The sequence below is a fragment of the Cervus canadensis genome, chromosome 25, assembly GCF_019320065.1.
Source record: "Cervus canadensis isolate Bull #8, Minnesota chromosome 25, ASM1932006v1, whole genome shotgun sequence".
Lineage (NCBI taxonomy): Eukaryota > Metazoa > Chordata > Mammalia > Artiodactyla > Cervidae > Cervus > Cervus canadensis.
This window is the reverse complement of record NC_057410.1, coordinates 7,976,898-8,002,673: the sequence shown is the minus strand read 5'-3', so window position 1 is coordinate 8,002,673 and position 25,776 is coordinate 7,976,898. Positions and strand designations below refer to the sequence as shown.

General features: G+C 41.8%; 1 protein-coding gene across 1 annotated transcript; it reads left to right on the top strand.

Moving 5' to 3' along the window:
* The first annotated feature begins 64 nt into the window (after positions 1-64).
* On the top strand, positions 65-24,245 carry KICS2 (KICSTOR subunit 2). Its single transcript, XM_043447491.1, has 3 exons — positions 65-311; positions 8,879-9,164; positions 21,932-24,245. The coding sequence occupies exons 1-3, from the start codon at positions 77-79 to the stop codon at positions 22,746-22,748; spliced, it is 1,338 nt and encodes a 445-aa protein (XP_043303426.1). The 5' UTR covers positions 65-76; the 3' UTR covers positions 22,749-24,245.
* The last annotated feature ends 1,531 nt before the right edge of the window (positions 24,246-25,776 follow it).

The following is a 25,776-nucleotide window of genomic DNA, read 5'->3' as shown; positions in this document are numbered from 1 at the left end:
TGTGCGCACGTTCCCTGAGAACCCGGAAGTGCGAGGGAGAGGCGAGCCACGTGGGTGGAGCTGGAGCGCAGCTCGCATGGGGGAGTCTATCCCGCTGGCCGCCCCGGTCCCGGTGGAACAGGCGGTGCTGGAGACGTTCTTCTCTCATCTGGGTATCTTCTCTTACGACAAGGCCAAGGACAATGTGGAGAAGGAACGAGAGGCCAACAAGAGCGCGGGGGGCAGCTGGCTGTCGCTGCTGGCGGCATTGGCCCACCTGGCCGCGGCCGAGAAGGTCTATCACAGCCTCACCTACTTGGGGCAGAAACTAGGTACCTCCGCCCCGCCCCCCGGTGCCCCTGGAGGAGGAAGGAAAGGGAGTATATTCCCCGATCGGCAGTGGCTTGGGTTCCCAGTCTCTGTCACTGGTAGCCGCTGGCTCAGCTCTGCACTCCCAGGTCTCCTCCCACCGATCCCTTCCTTCCCTCGGCTTCCACAAACCCCGCCCACCGGCCTGCGCGGCGGTTAGATTGGCCAACTGGGTGGATGTTCTTTGCAGGGCTGTGCTCCAAAAGGATGGCTGTATCCATTTTTCTCATGCGTGGATTGGTGCCATAAGTGAGAAGTTACGCAAACTCGCTCTCTAACCAGTGACACCGCGGCGAGAGGAGCAAAACTTGGCAGTTAGAATTAATAAACACTGTTGTCTGGCCCCTTAAGGCTAAGGCCCCAGAGTGCTACAGATGGAGTCCTACCCCGTCTACGTAGACCCTCAATAAACATTTAATGAATGAAGGGAAAAAAAATGAATACTGGACAGGAAAGGCAAGAAATATGCCTAACTCTAACAAGAGGGGTATTACAGAGAAAATGGTAAACACGCTTATCATCCCATGATAAACCTTGCCCCTGAAAATCAAATGCAGGAGCTGATTCAGCTGATTTTCACTAGTAGAAACAAACAGCATGAGTAGATCAGAAGGAAATAATATATGTGAAAGCCAAAGGCTCTACATATAAAGTATTACTACTAATAATTACCGATATTATAAATTCCAGAGTTTTTAAAAGTCTTTTTAGTGCTTTGGCCTGTTTTAGACTCTTCAATATCTGAGGCACGGGGTCTGGTGTGAATGAAGGACACATACACAATATAAACTAGAAGAGTACAACTGAGCACAGATTCCAGTTTGAGTTTTTTCCCCTACTTTACTTCTATTGCCAGAAGGTGACCCTGTATATCTTGCTTTCTGTAAACACCCAAGGGGCAGGACTTTCTGAGATCTTTGCTTTAGCTTTTCAAACAGTATCTTGTTATTTAATGCGTTGACTTTTTGGCAAGAACTAGTCAGGTAGTTTCACCTTCTGTATTTTTTCCTCCTTTCCTACAGTGGCACTTTTCATAAATTTACAATTGCTGTTGCATTATTGTAATTCCCCCTTTCTACGGATTGGCAAATTGTGTGTGTGTGTGTGAAGTTGTGTGAGTAGGTGACAGAGCCTGTACCAGAATACGGACCTTTGAACTGTCAGATTGTGTTTGTAACCATATGATTTATAAAAAATTGTAGATGTGTTGTAATTTACATACTATGTATTATGTCATTTACATATTATTATGTATATATGAAAATGGAGATGATCCTGGCTATAAAATGGATGGTGGGTAATTTTCTGGCGGTTTTAGTGTTTTTAGATCCCCTACCTCATGAAGATTGGTAATTGATCCCAGAGTCACGTTTCTTAGGTTTTTTCTTTTAGCTCACCTATGAGAATTTGGGAACCTGTGGCCTCACTCCCCAGAAAAATATATGTGTAATACAATTTTGCATATAACCTGAAAGTATTCAGTTGGATTTCCTAAAGCCTATGTATGTTGTTGTTGTTTAGTCGCTGAGTCATGTCCAGCTCTTTCCATCTCATGGACCCTAGCTAGCTAGGCTCCTCTGTCCATGGGATTTCCCAGGCAAGAATACTGGAGTGGGTTGCCATTCTGACCCAGGGACTGAAACCACATCTTCAAGCGGATTCTTTACCCGCTGAACCACCAGGGAAGCCCATAGCCTATGTATAGACCTCAGTTAAGAAATCCACTCTAGAGTGGATTTCTTAAAAAAAAAAAAAAAAAGAAAAATCTACTCTAGTTTATGTTGTATGTGCCTGGCTTTATGTGTCTGATGTGCATGAGAACATGCACAAGGCCATCACTGTCTCTGACTTGGATTGTGTGAAGTGGCTCTTATTATGTAAAGTGATTAGTTGTGCAAGGACCCCAGCTTGCATGGGTGAGCCTGAGGGCTGTGCTTTGAAATTGATCCACAGAGCAATTTACAGTATGAAACATCCTCAGGGCTGTTGAGGCTCCCAGCTGATCTGTCATTTCAGAGTAAATGTTCTGAAAATGGCATGTTTAATGCCTTATAACTTATTCCCATGTACAGTAAATGTAGGTTCCAAATGTAAAATTTTAACTTTGCAAATACCTTACGGTTTTTTGGTATGGGAATGTTTGTGCTATCAACGTGCTTACAATATGACTTCTTGATTATTGAGCTGACTCTCCCATTTTCTTAAAAACTTGGGAAAATTTTTACGTTGCCACTTAACACAGTCCCATGTTCTTCAATTACTTTGCTATTTAGAATACTTATCTGGGTTTCTTTAAAAAGCAAAACAAAAAGTTTATGTATACCTTTTAAACATGTAGAAAGCATGGTTTTAAAAAGTGAGTCTTTTTGACCCTACTTTTGTGACTGTTTATTGGAGACCTTAGCCGTGAATCCTGATTATAAATGGAAGGATGGAACTTTAGACCAAGGACAGAACTGACAGGGAGCCTTCTGTTCCTGTCTTGGCTCAGTCGAAGAACTTTGGGGGAAGTGCTTATCTTATGGCCTTCTCCATACTCTGAGGGGAGAATATACATATTTGGGAAAAGAAAATACCTGTGAAACTGAAACCAACTGGTGTCATTTCCGGGGGCTCCAAAGAGCTCTCGGGCCACAGTGCTTTACGTCTCAGCACGGAGAACTCAACGAGAGCAAAGTGATAGATAAGAAGTGGTTTATAAGAATAGGACCCTTGTGAGGCTTACAAGCGGGTGGGCGAGAAATGCTGCCCCTTGTGAACTTACCTGAGCAATAGTTTTATAATCAAAGGAAAAGTAACAGGGAGAAGAACTTCCTTGTCTTCCTTGAGTAGACGTCATGCTTCCATCATCAGCTCCTCCTCCAGGTTGGGCAGGGGAGTTTTCTTGTCCAAACATGGTCAAGCTAGGTCCACAAATCATTGTTTTTTATGTGTCAGAGAGCATGTCAAAGTGGTGATCATTAACTTGCTGAGCTCACTGGGCAATATGTGAGTCTCATGCCCCCATTGTTTTATTGTTTGGGGGCATGTCTCAGGCTTCTGCAGCATGGTTTTGTTGCTAAGCAAGCCTGCTTGGTTTCATGATTAAGCAAACCTACTTTTTTTAATAATCAGTAATTTACAAGGGTCTCCCATATTTTTCTACTTACAATCGCCTAGTGATTTTAACTATTTAATTCCCTACTTTGCCCCTTCGCTCTGCCATTATCACTTGTGGAGGACTTTAGAAGGTCATACTTTTCTCCCCTTTGTTTTGTTGTTGGAGAGTTTCCTCGACATCTGGTTGCTGGAAGTTACCATGGTAGAAAATGACTTAACTTGAGAACTGATGTTTAAACATTATCATTAGCAAGAAGTTGTGGAATAAAATATGCTTAGAAATTTTGCATGCTCCTTTAATATACTTGCTACTTGAAATTTCATGATACGAGATAGACTGTTGAAATCTTGAAAAATAAGGAGCTTTCATGAAAATAGACTTCTAGAAATAATTCAAAATAATTATATTTTGTAAATTCAAAAAACTGAGACAAGAAAGAAGCCTGGTGTCTCTGGCTCCGTGTTTCCCAGCATGAAGGAAGCCCACTCCCCATTGGGTATTTCAGTCTGTGTGTGTGTGTGTGTGTGTGTGTGTGTGTGTAATGTGTGTGCTCGTCATGTCTGACTATTTGCAGCCCCATAGACTGCAACCTGCCAGGCTCCCCTGCCCATGGAATGTTCCAGGCAAGAATACCGGAGTGGGTTTCTTTCTCTAGGGGATCTTTCCCACCCATGGATCGAACCCGAGTGTCCTGCATTGGCAGGTGGATTCTTTACCACGGAGCCACCTGGGCCTCCCATTCCTCAGCAGGACAGTCACCAAATAGGCTTGTGCTCCTGAGAGCTTTGAGAAAAAAAATCCATTTAAAAGAAATGCATTGGTGTTCTTTCCCTTCCTTAAAGTGTCAGTTCACTTGATTTCACATACTAGTAGTGTATGTTTATGGATAAGCTTTAAAAGGTATTCTTTATATTTATGTGGCGTTTCCACACCAAATGTGTGTGTGCGTGTTGAGTCGCTTAGTCGTGTCCAACTCTTTGAGACCCCGTGGACTGTAGCCCGCCAGGCTCCTCTGTCCATGGAATGCTCCAGGCAAGAATACTGGAGTGGGTAGCTGTTCCCTTCTTCAGGGGATCTTCCTGTCCGAAGGGTCAAATCCAGGCCTCCTGCATTGCAGGCGGATTCTTTACCAGCTGAGCCACCAGGGAAGGCCTTCCACACCCCCTAGATAACCCAGTTATCTATCAAGTAGCTAGCTGTTCTTTTTCCAGGACTTGAAGCTCCCAATTGACCACAGAGTTGCAGAGGCTGACTCTGGAGCATTGAGAGCTTCTTTTGTTTTTAAAGTGAAAAAGAGGAGTCGTTCAGCCATGCCCGACTCAGCGACCCCATGGACTGCAGCCCACCAGGCTCCTCCGTCCATGGGATTTTCCAGGCAAGAGCACTGGAGTGGGTTGCCATTGCCTTCTCCATCTTTTGTTTTTAAGAGGAGGATAATTGCTTTACAATGTTGTGTTTGTTTCTGCCACACAACCACTTGAACTAGTCATATGTATGCACATGTCCTCCCCTTCTGGAACCTCCCTCCCACCGCAGCCCCCATCCCACCCCGCAGGACTGTCTTGGAGCACAGGTTGAGCTCCCTGTGTTATACTGCAGCTTCCCACTAGCCGTCTGTATTACAGATGGTAATAAAAAATGTTTCAATGCTACTTTCTCAATCCATCCCACCCTCTCCTTCCCCCGCTGTGTCCACAAGTTTGTTCTCTATGTCTTTGTCTCTATGCCTGCCCTGCAAGTAGGCTCATCAGTACTATTTTTGTAGATTCCATACTTATGTGTTAATATATGATATTTGGGGCCCCCTAGGCAGCACTAGTGGTAAAGAACACATCTACCAGTGTAGGAAATATAAGAGATGCGAGTTTGACCCCTGGGTTGGGAAGATCCCTTGGAGGAGGGCATGGTAACGCACTCCAGTGTACTTGCCTGGAGAATCCCATGGACAGAGGAGTCTGGCAGGCTATGGTCCATTGGGTCACAAAGAGTCAGACACCACTGAAACGACTTAGCACCCACACAATATTTGGTTTTCTCTTTCTAACTTACTTCAATCTGTATTACAGACTAGAGGTTCATCCATCTTAGTTCACCTGACTCAAATTCATTCCTTTTTATGGGCTTCCCAGGTAGTGGCAGTGATAAAGAACCTGCCTGGCAATGCAGGAGACATAAGAGACGTGAGTTTGATCCCTGGGTGGGAAGATCCCCTAGAGAAGGAAATGGCAACCCACTCCAGCCATTCTTGCCTGGAAAATCCCAAGGACAGGGGAGCCTGACGGGTTTTAGTCCATAGGGTCGCAAAGAGTCAGCAATGACTGATGCGACTTAACACAACACAACACACACACACACACACACACACACACAGCATTTCATTGTATATATGTACCACAGCTTCTTTATCCATTCATCTGTTGATGGATACCTAGGGTTGCTTCCATGTCATAACTATTGTAAATAGTGGTGCTGGGGTACATTGTTTCCAAATTATGGTTTTCTAAGGGTCTATGCCCAGTAGTGGGATTGCTGGGTTGTATGGTAGTTTTATTCCTAGTGTTTTTTTTTTTTTTTTTATTCCTAGTGTTTTAAGAAGTCTTCCTGTGGTTCTCCATAGTGGCTGTATCAATTAACATTCCCACCAACTGTGCAAGAGGGTTCCCTTTTCTCCACATACTCTCCAGCATTTGTTGTTTATAGATTTCTTAATAATGGCCATTCAGAATGGTGTGAGGTGATACCTCACTGAGATTTTTATTTGCATTTCTCTAATAATGAGCAATGTTGAGCATCTTTCATATGTTTATTGGGAGAGCTTCTTATATCAGTTAGAAATGGAAGGAAAGTGAAAGTTGCTCAGTCGTGTCTGACTCTTTGTGACCCCGTGGACTATATAGTCCTTGGAATTCTCCAGGCCAGAATACTGGAGTGGGTAGCCTTTCCCTTCTCCAGTGGATCTTCCCAACCCAGGGATCGAACCCCGGTCTCCCACATGCAGGTGGATTCTTTACCAGCTGAGCCACAAGGGAAGCCCAAATGAAAGGGAAAGGGATTAGCATTATTGATTATGTGCTTTGCTCCAGGCTTGTTACAAACCAAGTGTTATTTCATTGTTTCTTTTTAGTTTCATGTTAAAACAACAACTCAGGCTCAAAGTGGCTAAGTTAGTGCACATCACACAGCTTGTAAATTTGGAAGCTGGGATTTGGAACCAAGTGTTTCAACCTTCCAGAGCTTTCAGCTTTTACTGATTACTCTCGTTACCTTCCTAACCTAACAGATTTTGTCGTAGACCTCGGCACAAATGTCCATTTATTTCATACCATCACTTTACAAAATCTGCAAAGCTAGACTGAATACAGATGGAGAATTCCAGGATACAGTCCTGTATAGGATGTTGGATCCACCTGTGTGTGCTAAGTCACCTCAGTCGTGTCCGACTCTTTGAGACCCTGCGGACTGTAGCCCTCCAGGCTTCTCTGTCCATGGGATTCTCCAGGCAAGAATACTGGAGTGGATTGCCATGCTCTCCTCCAGGAGATCTTCCTGACCCAGGAATCAAACCCACATCTCTTAGGTCTCCTGCATTGGCAGGTGGGCTTTTTACCGCTGGTGCCACCTGGGGATCCATCTGTACCATATCGTTTTTGCTGCTATTAGTAAGAGAAATGATGTGAATGCTAGCCAGTGTGATTGGGCAGTATATTGGAGAAAACACTTTTAAAGTATCAGTAGTTTGCCTATGGAATCAGAAGTTAAGTAGGGTGACCATCCACATGAAAGTAAAAGTCGCTCAGTTGTGTCTGACCGGAGTGGGTAGCCTTTCCCTTCTCCAGGGGATCTTCCCAACCCAGGGATCAAACACAGGTCGCCTGCATTGCAGACGGATTCTTTACCAGCTGAGCCACAAGGGATGCCCAAGAATATTGGAGTGTGTAGCCTATCCCTTCTCCAGTGGATCTTCCCAACCCAGGAGTCGAACCAGGGTTTCTTGCATTGCAGACAGATTCTTTACCAACTGAGCTATCAGAGAAGCCTGACCATCCACATAGATTTGCTCAAAGTTGAGGGGGTTTTCAGGACATGGCCCTAAGGGTTTCCTGAGAAGCTAGATTTTCAGTACTAAAACCTGGACAGTCGCAGATAAACTGGGGCAAGGTGGTTGCCATAGTAGTAAGGGACATAAGAATACTTTCTTGAAATACAAACTGGGCAATGAATTGTGAAATATTTCATTCATTAAGAGAACATTTTACAAAAGCCTTAATATGTAACTTTCCCTCCTAACTGGTATGTTTAGAATACTAACTCATTCATTAAAGCTTTCTGTGAATTTTCAGCAGAGAATTTAAACTGTCCCTTGTCTCTGAGATTTTTAATATTCCTAAGACTTCCTGTTTTAAACCTGCCCTGTTTCTTTTTGCTCTCCTAATGTCTTGCCTCTGATCCATTGTTGGGGTACAGAATTGCTTAAGACAACATCTATGAAACTGGCCCCAGAAATATAGTTTTTCATGTATTCATACAAAAGTAAAGAAATGATGTATATGCCATTTGAACCTTTTCAACTGTTGTAAAGAATGTATTTGGCCTTACTTCTCATTGATTTCCTTGGGAATCCCTGAGTTACAGCAGCAGTTATTTATAATTGCTTCCTACTCTTAATAATTCACAATGTGGTGCTTATTGTGATATAACCAAGTGTCAATCTTGCTAAGAACACTAACATTTCCTTTTTTCCCCCTCAGATCCCAGTAGGCTGTGTTTTCCATTTTCTAGTTTAGCTTAAAAAAAAAAAATACAACTCCAAAGCCAAAATGAAGTTTTCTGGTATACCAGGAATAACAACAATGTCTCATAATTGGGTATTCTCTTTTATTTTAAATTCCTAAACGTGGAAGGAGGGCTTTTTAGAACCAGGTTCATGTCACTTGCTAGGTTAACTATCCTCTGAATTAGACCTGAATCCTTCATTGAAGAGGGATTGGTATGTGGGTAAGGAAAACTCAGTGGTAGATTCCACCTGGGTCGGGAAGATCCCCTGGAGAAGAAAATGGCAACTCATGCCAATATTCTTGCCTGGAATACCACCAGGGAAGCCCATTCTTGCCTGGAGAATCCCATAGACAGAGGAGCCTGATGGGCTACAGTCCTTGGGGTTGCAAGAGTCAAACACGACTTAACGGCTAAACGATAAGACAACAAGAAAATCATACACAGGTTCATTGCTACACAAATGAGGGGTACCAGGCATCCGCTTAACTTACTCTCCAGTGAAATTATGAATCACAAAATATTGTAGAAGTCAGAGAAGATGGTAGATGAAAAATCATTGAGTGCAGTGGTTTGGATGATTTCCTTCTGGATGCTGGCAAGCATTTAGTGGGTCTGGTTTCTCTTCCTTACCTGCTTCTGTCATTTGCCTTCCAGGGGGCCAGTCTTTCTTCAGCAGGAAGGATTCCATTCGCACCATCTATACTTCCCTGCACAACGAGCTGAAGAAGGTGGTGACCGGCCGCGGTGCCTTCGGGGGGACCGCGCCTCACGTGGAAGAGCTCCTCTCCCACCTGTCAGAGCAGCTCTGCTTCTTTGTCCAGGCGCGCACAGAGATCGCAGACTTCTATGAGAAGATGTACACTCTGAGCACACAGAAGTTCATCAATGCCGAAGAGCTTGTTGGCCTCTTGGACACCATCCTCAAGAAATACAGCTCCAGGTCAGTGTAGGTGAGGGGGGAGGGATGGGATGTGGCAACCTGGCAATTCCATGCAGGGTCTCATGGAATAACTGTGAAGAAATGGCTGTATTATGTTTTATATATGTTAATTCATCAACAGGTGTACATTAAGCAGGGCTTCCCTGGTGGCCCAGTGGTAAAGAATCTGCCTGCCAGTGTGGGAGACACAAGCTACCTGTAAAGAAGTAAGATGGGTTGTAATGTGTTACTTCCTGCCAGATCCAAAAGGCAATTCCAAAAGAATTTGAATGGTGCTGTGGACATCATCGACTGTGAATGACTCAGTTTTATTTTGGGGTCCTTGGAATCTGGCACAGAGCCTCGCACATAGTAGGTGCTCAGTAATTTTATGACGAGCTAAATGGAAAGTGATGACTTGAAAGGATACCACTCCTCTGGACATAATGAGTTCAGATATGTTTGCTTAAAAAAGAAAGGCTGATATTTTAATTTATATTCCCAAATGAAGGCTAATTGATGCTCATCTGATTAATAGATGAGTAGTATGGCACCACCAACTCGATGGACATGAGTTTGAGTAAACCCCGGGAGTTGGTGATGGACAGGGAGGCCTGGCATGCTGCGATTCATGGGGTCGCACAGAGTCGGACACGACTGAGCGACTGAACTGAACTGAACTGAACTGAGTGGGCAAAGTACAGAGATTAAAAGAGACTATATGGAGGAGGTAGAATCTGAGGAGACTTTAAAAAGTTTTTTAAAATGTTAGACTGGTGCATAGTTGATGAATAATGTTGTGTTAGTCTCGGGTGTCCAGCAGAGTGTTTCAGTTGCACAAGTACATGTAACTATGCTTTTTCAAATTCTTTTCTCATTTAGAGTATTACAGAACATTGAGCAGCGTTCCCTGTGTTATACAGTAGGTCCTTGTTGGGTATCTATTTTATTTATTTTTTGTTTTTGATATTTTAACTTTATTTGTGTGTGGTTATTTACAGAGTTGTATGAGTTTCAGATGTACAGCAAAGTGATTCAGTTATACACATGCATGTATTTATGCTGTTTTAGATTCTTTTTCCTTGTAGGTTATCATAGAATATTGGGTAGAGTTCCTTGTGCTGTATGCTAGGCCCTTGATTACTTAGCTTATGTTTATAGTTCTGTGTGTATGTTCATCTCAAGGTTCTGATTTATCCCTTCTCCCCATCTTTCCCCTTTGGTAACCTGTAAGTTTGTTTTTGATATCTCCAAGTCTGCTTTTATTTTGTAAATAAGTTCATTTGTATCTTTTTTAAAATTAGATTCCACATATGAGTGATATCACATGATACTTGTCCTTCTCTGACTTACTTCACTTAACATGATAGCCTCTAGGTCTATCCGTGTTGCTGCAAACGGCATTATTTCACTCTTTTTTATAGCTGAGTGATGTGAGATCCAACCAGTCCATCCTAAAGGAGATCAGTCCTGGGTGTTCACTGGAAGGACTGATGTTGAAGCTGAAACTCCAGTACTTTGGCCACCTCATGCGAAGAGTTGACTCATTGGAAAAGACCCTGATGCTGGGAGGAATTGAGGGCAGGAGGAGAAGGGGGCGACAGAGGATGAGATGGCTGGATGGCATCACCAACTCGATGGGCATGAGTTTGGGTAAACTCTGGGAGTTGGTGATGGACGGGGAGGCCTGGCGTGCTGCGGTTCATGGGGTTGCAACGAGTCAGACACGACTGAGCAACTGAACTGAACTGAACCGATGTTCCATTGTATATGTGTACCACATCTTCTTTATTCCTTTGTTGATGGACATTTAGATTGCTTCCATGTCTTGGCTATTGTAAATAGTGCTGTAATGAACATTGGGGTGCATGTATCCTTTTGGATTACGGTTTTCTCTGATACACACTGCTATATTTAAAATAGATATATAGATGTCAATCCCAAACTCCCAATCTATCCCTGTCTGAGAAGATTTTTAAAGGCAGGTAGGATTTTGAAAGCAAAGGTTTGTAGAAAGAAAGGTTTCTTTCTTTTGTTTTTTTTTGAAAGGTTTCTTCATATCTGTGGTTTCTCCCTATTTGTGACTCCACATTCAAGGATGCAAAGTATTTACTATTGAAAAAAATCTGCATGTAAGTGGACCTGTACAGTTCAAAATCATGTCATTCAAGGGTAAACTGTATTCTAAATTATCTTTTTATTTACTTTTAATAGATAATATATTGTTGCTGTTCAGTCGCTAAGTTGTGTCTGACTCTTTGCAGCCCCATGAACTGCAGCACACCAGGCTTCTCTGTCCATCTCCCTGAGTTTGCTCAGACTCATGTCCATTAAGTCAGTGATGCCATCCAACCATCTCATTCTCTGTTGCCCACTTCTCTTGCCCTCAGTTTTTCCCAGCATCAGGGTCTTTTCCAATATATTAACATGGCTCAAAATTTATAAAAGTGCAAAAGAATACAGCAGTGAAAATTTACCTTCTGCCCCTGTTCTTCAGCTAAATTCCCTTCCTAAGAGTCAATGAATGTTAGCAACTTTTTCCTTTCATTCTCAAGGGATAGTCTATGCATATCAATCCACACATTTTCTTTTTTTAAACAAATTTTGCATGTTTTCAAATGTTTTATGTCTGGAAGTGTTGTTTTATTTCTCCCTCAAATCTGATTAGTATATGTTGTCTCTTAACAATTTTTTAAAATCAAAAAGTATAATATAACTGGAGATATGATTCTTAGGGTGAAGGATCTTATGTGGTGATTCCCAAATGCTAACGTGAAAGTGGTTTTGTTGAACCATTTCGGGAGCTTAAGAAAAATACTTATACCGGGGCCCTTCTTCTTTCCCAAGAGAGTAAGATCTAGCAATTCTGGGTTGGGTATCCAGACATCTGTCTTTTAAAAGTTTCCTGTGATACTGATACATAAGTCTGCAAGAAACATGGAATAAATAAGAGAAGGATGCCAATACTGGGTATATTGATATATGGATGATATATATATCCATATATGGATATATGGAGCCTTACACATGTGTGTGCAAGGGCCTGGCATTTGTTGTGTCATAGTAATGAAGGCAGTAGTGGTTTAGTTGCTTCAGTCGTATCCAACTCTTGCGACCCCATGGCCTGTAGCCCGCCAGGCTCCTCTGTCCCTGGGGTCTCCCAGGCAAGAATACTGGAGTGGGTTGCCATTTGTTTCTCCATGGGCTCTTCCCAACCCAGGGATAGGACCCACATCTCCTACATTGCAGGTGGATTCTTTACCACTGAGCTCCAGAAATTCCCCATAGTAATGAAAGGTTATTACTATTTAACTGTTTTTATTTTGTTAGACTTGTGATATATCAACTTTGAACCTTCTTTGAAATACCCCAACTTCTCAAAGCCCTGGGAATTTCTTTCACTGCAGTAGCAGAAGCCCAGCTTTCATTCTTGCAGATCTTAGGGCACTTGTCTGTACCCCTCATCCTGCTGAGTGGATACTGATGGAGTTGGGCTGTAGGATAACACATGATCAATAAGTATTTTCAGCTATAGACATTCTCCACCAATGCTACCTTTGTCTACTTGGTAGGGAATTACTGATCACAGACACATCCTAGTCTAAAAATGATCTACATTTAGATGCTTTGGGTTAATTTGAGCAATATAAATTCATAGTTTAGAATTACTGAAAAGTTGTAATTTTGTATAATATATTGATTTTGCAGAGAAGGCAATGGCGACCTACTCCAGTACTCTTGCCTGGAAAATCCCATGGATAGAAGAGCCTGGTAGGCTGCAGTCCATGGGGTCACTAACAGTCAGACGGAACTGAGTGACTTCACTTTCACTTTTCACTTTTATGCATTGGAGAAGGATATGGCAACCCACTCCAGTGTTCTTGCATAGAGAACATAGGGACACGGGAGCCTGGTGGCCTGCCGTCTATAGGGTCGCACAGAGTGGGACACGACTAAAGCGACTTAGCAGCAGCATATTGATTTTGGGGGAGAAAGTGGAATTATTTTAGACACAAATTAACATGATTTTACCCTTTGCTTTCAGAGTTGAAGAGGAAGCATATTTTGTTTTTTTCCCCTGGAAGCCAGTTGTGCTCAGAGTAGAATGGTGTTAAAGGTTTCCTCTTTTGGCAAACTTACTACATTGTTAAGCAAATACAAATTCTTGTTTAAGAATCACAGTCATGACCTGGGGGGTGGGGGGAGGGAGGGAAAAAAAAAAAAAAAGAATCACAGTCATTTGTGATGCTGCATTTCAAATTGAACAATTAACATTAATCATTTGATTAATCATTAACATTAATCATTCTGTGTGCCCTATAGAAAGAATAATACAGATTTAATTCTTTCAGGGTCAGTTCAGTTCAGTCGCTCAGTCATATCTGACTCTTTGCCACCCCATGGACTGCAGCATACCATGCTTCCCTGTTCATCACCAACTCCTGGAGCTTGCTCAAACTCATGTCCATCAAGTCGGTGATGCCATCTAACCATCTTATCCTCTGTCGTGCCCTTCTCCTCCTGCTTTCAATCTTTCCCAGCATCAGGGTCTTTTCCAGTGAGTCAGTTCTTCGCATCAGGTACTGGAGTTTCAGCTTCAGCATCAGTCCTTCAGGGCTGATTTCCTTTAGGATGGATTGGTTGGATCTCCTTACAGTCCAAGGGACTCTCAAGAGTCTTCTTCAACACCACAACTTTAAAGCATCAATTCTTTGGCACTCAGCTTTCATTATGGTCCAACTCTCACATTCATGCACGACTACTGGAAAAACCATAGCGTTGACTAGACGGACCTTTGTCAGCTATCTAAGTTGGTCATAGCTTTTCTTCCAAGGAGCAAGCGTCTTTTAATTTCATGGCTGCAGTCACTATCTGCAGTGATTTTGGAGCCCAAGAAAATAAAGTCTGTCACTGTTTCCATTTTTTTCCCATCTATTTGTGGTGAAGTGATGGGACTGGATGCCATGATTTTTGTTTTTTGAATGTTGAGTTCAGGGTCAGGGTGTCTACTATTCATTGAATACTTTTGAAGGGAAGTAGAACTTAGGTTTTTTCCTCAAGGAAACATCAGTGGAACATTTTTTGATTCTGTAGAGTTTGTTTTTAATTTATTTACCTGTTTTGTACAATGGGCATAAGAGAAAACTCTGGCTAATCTTTCTGTTTCATGGTTAGAGCAAAACTAGAATATTGATTATAAGTGTGAATTAATATATACTCTCCTAAAACAAGAGCTTTTAATTGAAATGCAGTATTTTATGTTATAGGGATACAATGTAGTGATTCACAATTTTTAAATGCTATATCCCTTTTATAGTTATTATAAAATATTGGCTGTATTCCTTGTGTGGTACTGTGTATCCTTTTTATGCCACGCCATGCAGCATGCAAGATCTTAGTTCCCCAACCAGGGATCTGCAGTTATTCATTCTAGACAGCTTTTTATAGCAATAATATTCTATTAAATGATTTTTATTCTTTAATCATAATTTTATAGCTAGTATTTAAAGGACATTTTAAAAAATTGAGTTACATAAATTTATTTGCATTTGGGAGGGAGGGTTGAAGTAAAAAAGGATAGCTTTAAACCTTTTCCAGGCAAAGGTAGACACACCAGCCTTCTGCCTTGAAAAACTATGTGTTTCCTGTTTGCATTTTAGGAAGCACATTTTGTTTTTCAATCTGTGCTGGGGTCCAGCCCCAGCAGGATCCAGGGGGTTCCCTTAGGATGAACGGCGTCAGCGAGTGATAGAAGACACGTGAGACCAGCCTTGATAGGGCCAAGTCTGTCTTTATTTTTTGACAACAGTTTTTATACCCTCACTCAGAGTGTATCCAGGATACAAGATGCTCACTCATGTCTATACAGGGTTAGTTTACATTACATCAGTTTGTCCTTAAGGAAGAACAAGATGCTTTCTGCATTTCGTTTCTATAATAAATCTTTACACATTATCTTTTGGCCTTAGGGCTTATTAACATTTTATGTAAGTCAGGTGAATATAGGCCTGTTTTCTGTTTCTGTGGTGACCTTAACAGAAAAGTTACAGTCTCATAGGGCAACAGTACAGCATGTCACAACATAATAAAAATAGAACCCTGTTAATACCAACATCAATTCTTCTGCAAAAGTTGTCAGTTAAGTTTATCTAAAAGTTTTACCCCATACAGACTCTGTGGCTCTAATAAGACGGCCTCTGCCTAGCACTCCTGGCTAATAATTAACAACTATTTCATTGTTACAATACTAGGGCTAAGCTCTTATTTTTCTAGATCTATAACTATATTAACAATGGTTTCCATAGCACAGCTTTAACACACTAAGAGCAAAAACACAGCAAGCAAACATTAACCCAATAACCACTTTTATAATAATTTTTCTTATATTTTTTAATAAAACTCCTTCATCCCTCAAAAATGCTCTATATCTATTAGGGCTTTTATATAATCAGGTTCTTTATGCTATTCTATGATTAAAATATCGTAAGCAATCATGCATATTAGTACCAAGGGCATAAATGCATTTGACTAACAAACTACCAGCAAAGGAGCTCAAATTAAAACACTCCTTTCACCCTAAATAATCTCATAAAATACCACCACCCTAAAAACTTATAGATTAAAGTTCTAAATTAATTCTTATTTGGAAAGAAATCGGGGAAGGCCTTCCTGCCTGTGTCAGAGAAATTAGGGAGTAGTCCATTGAGGCAGGCATCAGAAAGACAGATATCATCTTTAAGGTGAGAGCCGGGGGCAGCTTTGGGGCAGCTTTTTGGAATCCCTGAAAGCCTGATCTGCCTTGCCCGTCAGGCTTTCTCCCCATGACCTTGTCATGGGTGGGATCTCGTGAGCTAGCCTTTTTGGAATCCTTGAAAACCTGATCCGTCTTGCCCTACAGGTTTTCTCCCTCATGACCTTGTCATGGGTAGGATCTCATGTGCTGGCTCCCAGCAAATCTGAATGCTTCAAATGACAGAATTCTCACCTTAGGCAGAACTGGGATTTGATTTATTAGGCTTTAGGCCCTTTTTCCTTCAAAAAAGGTTTGTAATGATAACACTGTTAATGAAACAGTTGGCTGCATGTGTGTAGTTCAATAAGGTTAACTCTTGCCCACTGAAAGTTTCATAAGCAAAATCAATGACACTGCAATTTCTGTGGGACACATTCTACTCTCGTTAACTGACATGCCTAGATCTTAACAGTGAAGACTCTAGGCTTTCCTATGATCTTGCCCCAACCCAACTGCTCAAATTATCTAAGACCCATCAAATGCTTTAAATTGCATTCAAACTCTGAGTGAAAAGGAAGCAGCTTCAAAGATAAATACAGGATTTTAAGCAGAAGCCCGCTCCCGCCAAAAAAAAAACCCAAAACCAGTCCACAGTCTAATGCATTCCCCGTAAGTATTTGCCATTTCCTACCTTAGTTCCTGTTACCTAGTTCGCTTAGAATATGCTTGAATTTGTATTGAAGGAAATATTACCTCTTCTCTTTACCCTTTTTTCCAGCTGGGGGACCCTTTAGCAAAAGACAGATTAACGAGAGAAAAGCATCCAAATGTATTTAATATAGTTTTAATGTGGCCTGGGGGCTTCCTTCGTGACTCATTGGTAAAGAATCCACCTGCCAATGCAGGAGACCCAGGTTCAATCCGTGGGTCAGGAAGATCCCCTGGAGAAGGAAATGACAACCCACTCCAGTATTCTTGCTGGGGAAAGGGACAGAGGAACCTGATGGGCTACAGTCCGTGGGGTTGCAAAGAGTCAGATACGACTTAGCAACCAAACAGCAATGTGGCCTGGAGTCTCCTTAAGGAAATGAAGACCCAAATAAGTTGTTAAACCTGTGTTTTTGTGCTAGAGTTGATGATGAGTGAGAGTTGTGGGGAAAAGTGGTATGAGCCAAGTTTCCTGAACTGGGAGAAACAGCAAGGCCTGTTAGTTCAGATTTCTCTCTGTGACCTTTGTCTTTGGAGATAAGAATGTTCCTTTCCTCAGGGTACAAGGAGGGTACTTGAGGGTTTTATTACCTGCTTCAGGAGAGGGCCAGAAAGTCCTTCTTGCACATGTCATTTCTCAAATTCATTCAGCTTAAAATAGTCAATATACCAGGATGCCGTAGAGTTCTATCTTGTATCAGCTGTTGCCAGAACCATTCTGTATAACAGACCATCCCCAAAGTCACACTTTCGGGCAGACAGGTCTCCTGGGAGTTGTCTGATGTAGGCTGCGCTCAGCTGGGTGGCTGTGCTGAGCACATTGCTCTCAGTGGGCTTGGCTTTTCACTGTGAGCTGTGGGCTTAGTCAGCTACACGTGTGTGCATTCTGAGCCCAGGGTTAGAGAGGAAGCAGCTACCTAGTGGTGAGGACCCAAGTGCAAAGGAACAAGCCCAGTCAAGCTCATGTTAAGCTTTTGCCTGCGTCAGATCTGTTAACATCCCTTTGGCTAAAGCAAATCACATAACCAGTCCGTGGTCGGGGTGGGAAAGTACGCCATCTCTGGTGGGAGGGCTGCAAAATCACACAGCAAAGGGGGTGGAATTGAGGTGGTTAGGAATTTGGGGCCTGAAATTTAAGCCCTCATCTTCACATGGCTAACTCCTACCAGTTCTTTGAGATTTGTGGGTCAATTTAAACCTGTCTCCTCCGTGGCCTGCACAACCTTTCCACCAAAAGGAATTGTTCCTTTTTCTAAACTGTTACTTGATCTGTATCCATCCTAAGAGATGTGTTACTTCCTACCTGTACCCATTATAAATGCCTCCTTCCACCAGGTTAAGTCCTGTAGGGCAAACCTTTGGCTAATTCATCTTCATTTCGTCAATGTGTTTGTCTCTAAAAACTAGTAAAATAGTTGTTTTAAGTGGGATTATGGATTTTTTTTAATGTGGTGAAATTTACGTAACATAAAATGTACTGTTTTAATCATTTTTAAGTGTACAGTTCTGTGACATATCCTAAATTCACATTGTGTTACAGCTTTATTTTTCATCAGACTTCTGACTTCTCACATGTGTGGACCTCCACACTTCTTTCGGAAGGAACTGCTTGATGGGGATCTGTGAAGGAAGGAGTGCATGCTTGAGTTCTCTCTTTTTCTGTCTTAACTTTTGGCTTTTTTTTGGAGCAGATGTTCTCTGCAAATAATTGTCAATGTATTCTGTATTCAGACTCTTTCAAGCTCGCTGCCATAGCTGAGGTGTGTGTTTTTGGATTACGATCTAATAGACCACCACCACCACCCACCCCATGGTCTGAGATGTGAATAGGTATAAGGCACAGGGTAGAAATGGGAAGATGATACAACATAATGCTAATCTCAAAGTCTTAGCAGAATAACATCAACGTGCATTTTTAGCTCTTCTTGAAAAGATGAAAAGTAGCTTCGCCATTCACATTCATCCTAATAAACATTGAACACTTAAACACTTTTAGTATGTTTATGGAAGAGCTTGTGTGGAATTCTTTCTAAAGGTTGGTACAGAGAATTCATTTTCTTTCAAGGATAATATTGGATATAAATTATTTACAATTGGAAGCAGAAAAATCACTTTGAGTACTGTTACTTGTGATAAAATGATACCATTTTCCCGTTATTAACAGTCTTACTGTGTTCATAGTTCCTTGGCAGATTTTTCTTGATACCCATGATTACAGAATATTGTGATGCTTAAGGCTTATTAAGTGTCAAGTTTCCTAAAGGCTAAGGTGGTAGGAGCATTTCTTAGAATGCAAAGATTTTGAGACATGATATAGTGTGTGTGTGTGTGTGTGTGTGTGTGTGTGTGTTAGACTTTCTTAATGTTTGTTTCGAAGCATGTAATGTTTGAAGAGTCCAAATTAGTTAATTGAGTACTTGAGCCAGAGGATTTTTAAAAAACACTTTTATTTATTTTTCTGCACCAGGTCTTTCATAGCAGCATGTGAACTCTTAGTTGCAGTGTGTGGGGTCTAGTTTCCTGACCAGGGATTGGACCCCTTCCGCATTGGGAGCACAGAGTCGTAGGCACTGGACCACCAGGGAAATCCCTGAGCTAGAGGATTTGAGATCCGGTTTATTTTCCAGTGGTCATATGTGGATGTGAGAGTTGAACTATAAAGAAAGCTGAGAACCGAAGAGTTGATGCTTTTGAACTGTGGTGTTGGACAAGACTCTTGAGAGCCGCTTCGACTATGAGGAGATCCAACCAGTCCATCCTAGAGGAAATCAGTCCTGAATATTCATTGGAAGGACTGATGCTGAAGCTGAAACTCCAATACTTTTGCCACCTGATGCAAAGAACTGATTCATTTGAAAAAGACCCTGATGCTGGGAAAGATTGAAGGCGGGAGGAGAAGGGGCCAACAGAGGATGAGATGGTTGGATGGCATCACCGACTCAATGGACATGAGCTTGAGTAAACTCTGGGAGTTGGTGATGGACAGGGAGGCCTGGCGTGCTGCAGTCCATGGGGTCTCAGAGAATTGGACACAACTAAGCGACTGAAATGAGTTTATCCTTCTGATTCTTTCAGTGCCTTATTAGACTACACCCTCCATCCATGTTTTAGCTTCCCTTTCCTAGAGGATGTTGACTATAAAATGCCAGTAATACAAAAAACAATGTATTATTGTTATGTGAATAACTGCATCCTATTTATCACATGATAATCAGTTTCTGTCTTATAATATTCAGCCTAGTTTGGGATCTCATAATCATAATCTCATTTTTTTAGGGTTTTAAAAACTCTAGATATACTTGTGATGATTTTTTTCCTAGTTATTTAGTTGATAACCAAAATTTTCCTCCTCAACCAGGGCCAGAACAGATGTGTGTGAATCTTCTGTCTCTCTGAAGTATGTTGTTGCTGCTGTTCAGTCACTAAGTCGAGTCCGGCTTTGCAACCCCGTGGGCTGCAGCACGCCAGGCTCCTCTGTCCTCCACTCTTTGAGTTTGCTCAAATTCATCTCCATTGAGTCGGTGATGCCATCCAACCATCTCATCCTCTGTCGTCCCCTTCTCCTCCTGCCCTCAATCTTTCCCAGCATCAGGGTCTTTTCCAGTGAGTTGGCTTTTCACATCAGGTGGCAAAGTACTCAAGCTTCAGCTTCATCATCAGTCCTTCCAATGAGTACTCAGGGATGATCTCCTTTAGGATGGACTGGTTTGGTCTTGCAGTCCCTGGGACTCTCAAGCGTCTTCTCCAGCACTGCAGTTCTTCGGTACTCAGCCTTCTTTATGATCCAACTCTCACATATGTACTTGACTACTGGAAGTATAGCAGTTAAGTTACATGGGGTCATGCCCGTAAATCATTTCCCATGGTGACTGGAGCATACTGGAGTCATCAAATTAATTTAGTGAGTAGTAACCTAATTACAAATATATATGTATAATAAATAAAGAGTACATTGTGCGTAGTAAGTGTGAAGTGAAGTGAAGTCGCTCAGTCGTGTCCGACTCTTTGCGACCCCATGGACTGTAGCCTACTAACCTCCTCGGTCCATGAGATTTTCCAGGCAAGAGTACTGGAGTGGGTTGCCATTTCCTTCTCCAGGGGATCTTCCCGACCCAGGGATCGAACCGGGATCTCCCGCATTGTAGGCAGACGCTTTACCGTCTGAGCTACCAGGGAAGCCCCATAGTAAGTGTAAATATGAAATTTATCTATAGGTATATGTATAAAGTATAGTATGGTCACAGTACTAAGTCACAGTATAAACTGTATTTCTTACTGTAGATCATGGCTAAAATTTTTAAAAAACATTTCGTCTAGGACAAATAGGAATGAAATCACAGTATTAACTTTCTTTGTGATATCGTCTCATTTCTAGTTGTGTAATTTCTGGGGAAACTGAGGAGAATAGGAATGTGGATCAAACTGAGGAGGGTCTAAGTTCAAGGAAGGTGAACTTGCACAGGTTATTAAAAGGCTTTTTAAGCCTTTGTTAAGGATGTTAGATTTTATCCTGAGATAAATGGAAAGTAATTGAAGTATAAAATTTTTAAATTTAGCCACCATTTTGTTTGTAACTGTGATTAAATTATGAAGGGAATTTGGGAACTAGGATTGAATAAGGGCTTTCTGATAAGTGTTCTATTCCTTTAATAAACGCTTTATTGATTGCATACTATGTTTCAGATATTGGTTTATCATCTCTACTCCCATCTGCAAAATAGGTTTTATAATCCTTTTGGAGTTATTGTGAACATTAAATAAGGTGATATGTGTTATGTGCACAATTAATAGCTATTTCAGTGACCTTTTCTTTGCCTCTTTAGGACCTAAGCCTGAAATAGAATGTCTTGTTTCGTCATACAATTCCTGGAATAAATAAATTTCAGAGAGACCCATAACAGAAATTACCTGCAGTCCAGTGTTTAAGCCTCGGTGCTTTCACTGCCCGAGTTCAACCCTGATCAGGGAATTAAAATCCCACAATCCGTGTGGCATGGCCAAAAACAAACAAAATGAGACAAACAAAAGCTGAGAAAGACTTACAGCTAATTCAGTTTCTCTTTATTTGAAAAGAAAGTAGAGGCTATTCTCAATTTCTTTTTGTAACATCAGGCTCTTCCCATGGGAGACTATAACACCGACATAATCCTGAGATGGTGAAGTTGTCAGAACGATTCTTTAAATAAATCAACATGGAATCTTTCTGTCTTTTCCTTCCCTGTCCCCAAACATTATATTGTGTGTCTGACCACATTGGGTTTTTTTTTGTTTTTTTTTTTTGAGGATGGAAAGTGTCACCGCGGGGTCACACTTCCACTGAACGTGTTCATTTCCCTTCCCACTTTAGATTTCACCACCCCATCCTCAGTCCCCTGGAGAGCAGTTTCCAGCTGGAGGCCGACGTCCTGAGCCACCTCCTGAAGGCCCAGGCTCAGGTCTCCGAGTGGAAGTTCCTCCCATCCTTGGTGAATTTGCACAGCGCTCACACCAAGCTGCAGACTTGGGGCCAGATCTTTGAAAAGCAGCGGGAGACCAAGAAACATCTGTTTGGAGGGCAGTCTCAGAAGGCCGTTCAGCCCCCACACCTTTTCCTTTGGCTGATGAAACTCAAAAACATGCTCCTTGCCAAATTTAGCTTCTACTTTCACGAGGCGCTGAGCCGACAAACGACTGCTTCAGAAATGAAAGCGCTGACTGCAAAAGCCAGCCCCGACCTCTTTGGAAAGATCTCCAGCTTCATCAGGAAGTACGACGCTGCGAACGTGTCCTTAATCTTCGACAACCGAGGCTCCGAGAGCTTTCAGGGTCACGGCTACCACCACCCACATTCCTACAGGGAGGCCCCCAAGGGCGTGGATCAGTACCCGGCTGTGGTGTCCCTGCCCAGCGACCGGCCTGTCATGCACTGGCCCAATGTCATCATGATCATGACGGACCGCACGTCCGACCTGAACAGCTTGGAGAAGGTGGTCCACTTCTATGACGACAAAGTGCAGAGCACCTACTTCCTCACCCGCCCAGAACCACACTTTACCATTGTTGTCATTTTTGAGTCAAAGAAATCGGAGAGAGACTCCCACTTTATTTCTTTCCTTAGTGAGATCTCACTTGCCCTTAAGAACCCCAAGGTCTTTGCAAGTCTAAAACCTGGATCCAAAGGTTAGCAGGTGGTTTGTGTGAAAGGTATTCAAGACTGGGTATTGTGTTCTTAATTGCTCTAACGAGCTACAGTGGTCTATGATTAGAGGTTCCACCCCACCCCCACCCCGCACCACCACCCCCCACACCCCTCCCCCACCCCATGCTTCTTGCAGTTCTAAATTCAGGACAAACCCTGCCTGATTGCACTGCACCCTTTATAAGCAATTATGGCCAAGTGAATTACATATCCAAAGAGTAGTCTAGGAAGTGGTCATGGGCGCTGGTCTCTGCAGTACAGCAAGGTATTTTTTTGGCGTTGTCTTCTGTTTTCCTGTATTTCATGTAGACTACTATTTATTGGCCTTTGATTTTTCTTTCCAGATGTTTTATATTGTTCCAAACATTGTATTCCAATGTAATTTCAAATGCCCTGTCTTTCCCTCCCCTCCTTCCTGGATGAGTAACTGAGATACTATATAAAACAGCTTTTATTAAAATCAAGGAATATTTTCTAGCTCATGAATTAGCAAATTAACATGAAACTTTAAGTTTTGTGATCAGCAAATTAATATTTTTGATGCCGAAATTAGGGTCTTGGTGAGAAAGTTCTATCAACTTTTGAAATTGACAGTGAATCAGAATGGTAGCAATAGCATCTGGTTTTTAACAGTTCCAAAGATTCTCAGGGCAACTTTAATAGCCAAGGTTGCTTTTGGGATGACCTGCACATCTAGCTGCATTTGTTTTTACCCTTATAACATTTGAATTTTTCACTCTGTTTTAAAGTTAGTGTAAGCCATTAAGTGGTCGTTTCTTCCTTCTTCAGCTATTTGGCTCTCGAGTTATCACCTTTCTATTGAAATGCATGCTTATGTTTGGCTCCACTGCCTGGTTATCTTTAGACTGAAAAAGCAGGCAGTCTTGATTTTTCAGCCACTTTTATGCAACTTAACCTACTTTTATAAAATCAAAATGAAGGCCTTGATACTTTTTACTTGCTAAAAATCTATTGCGCATTCAAAAGACCTCTTCGTAATTGAGTAAATCCACCTACAGTTAAGCACATCTCAACCTGGGTTTCATTCCTGTCTCCTCCACATTATTTTTAGAAGCAGTGATGCGTCTTAACACATGCTTCCTTGACACTTTCCTTCAGTAGGTGTTCATGGGGAAGGAGACAGATCAGTGAAGACATAATGGTCTGTGGATACCTTCCCTTCTAGGTTATTGATTCAAAATAAAAATAAGCCACAAAGAGTAACTGAGTTGTTACTATTTGATAGTTCCTTCAAAGCTTGTGTGCAGCATAATGATCAGAGCAGTCCCCTTTCTCATGATTGCGTGGAGTCATGGTTTTCTACCCGGTGGCCACAGCAGGCAAGCTGGCAGCATTGGCCGAGACCAGAGAGTCTCTCGAGCCCATGTAGAAGGCCTGCCTATCGCAGACTGGACTCCCTGGTGGAAGATCCCACTGGCCTATTTTCTGTGGAGAACATGTGTTTTTCTTTTCTTTTTCCTTTTTTTTTTTAAATAAAAATATGATTTGTGAAAAGCCTGTTTGCTTTACATAGGAAGTAGAGATTTACTTCTGCATTTTATTCACTCAGGTTCAATAAAAATCTGGGCCGATTTCACAACATTTAACTTACATAAAAAATTGAAAACAATTGGAACTAATTATTCAAATCATTTTTCTTCCTTTTCGTGTTTTTCCAAGAAGCTGAGAAATATTCCTTGGTGTTCATGAATTTTTTTTCCCCCTAGATGAAACCACCATTAGCCTTAATGATACGGTGTCCCGTTTACCTAAAAGAAATAGACCTCAGTGGAGTGTGGCAGAGAGTGTAAATAAAACATATATACAATATTTAAATACTGAGTCCTCGCCTAGAACATATTTTAATTATATATTTATTTTTAAACCTATTTTGGTTCAAGCCAGGAAACAAAGTCATTTTACTCTCTGAGATGTGTCCTTTGAAATCAGTAATGAAATGATCTATAAAGTCTATGCTTTGCTAATGTGAAGTGAAGTGAAAGTCGCTTAGTCGTGTCTGACTCTCTGTGACCCCATTCTCCAGGCCAGAATACTGGAGTGGGTAGCCTTTCTCTTCCCCAGGGGATCTTCCCAACCCAGGGATTGAACCCAGGTCTCCCGCACTGCAGGCGGACTCTTTACCAGCTGAGCCACAAGGGAAGCCCAAAAATACTGGAGTGGGTGGCCTATCCCTTCTCCAGGGGATCTTCCTGACCTAGGAGTCGAACTGGGGTCTCCTGCATTGCAGGTAAATCATTTACCAACTGAGCTATCAGGGAAGCCCCATGCTTTGCTAATGGAAAGAGTAAATGCTCATATTTTCTGTAGACTGTTTGCTTTGAAATATGTTTCTAAACCACAACTTGATCAATGTTTATGGGTGACCAGAAGTGTAGTGAACACTTAGCAAGTTTGCCAACAAGCCCATCAAGGAGTGTTCACTCCAGAATGTTGTTTGGACAGAGGGTGAACATTTATGACTTTGTTCTTTGGGTCCAACCTGGTGTCTGACTCTGTCATCTTAGGGAGTGTGGCACTAAAGCTAAATTCTTAACCCAAGAGCCAATATCCCGTTTATAATTGCTCTGTACATTCGAAGATACTGGAGAAAATTTACTTTGAAGAGAGAAAGTAGTTATTTCAACCTCACTCCCAGTAGAGTCACTCAGGTGATCATCAAAATAAGTTCACCCTTTGATCTAACAGCCAACTTGCAATTTTCTTTGGCAAGTTGGCCTCTGAGTTTGACTTGACTTCCTTATCTGTAAAATGGGAATAAGGAAATATGGTCTGCTTTTTCCAAAGGATGTGTAAGAATGAGCCGAGATCATGCATGTAAAAAACGCTTTGCAAACTTACTTGAATTTGAACGCTGTCAAAATAAAAGATGAACCACTGTTTCTTTAAACTTTCCTGTTCTCATCTTTCTCTTCATATTAGTGACAAACCTGTACTTAAGACATTAAGTTTGAATGGTACTTAAAGAACTCAGAAGAGGTGGCAGATAAATGTCT

Excerpts from the sequence above, each read along its gene's own strand:
- KICS2 (XM_043447491.1), top strand. The coding sequence starts at position 77 with ATGGGGGAGTCTATCCCGCTGGCCGCCCCGGTCCCGGTGGAACAGGCG. Across the intron at positions 312-8,878 it reads CTACTTGGGGCAGAAACTAG|GGGGCCAGTCTTTCTTCAGC; the intron begins GTACCTCCGCCC and ends TTTGCCTTCCAG. Across the intron at positions 9,165-21,931 it reads CTCAAGAAATACAGCTCCAG|ATTTCACCACCCCATCCTCA; the intron begins GTCAGTGTAGGT and ends TTCCCACTTTAG.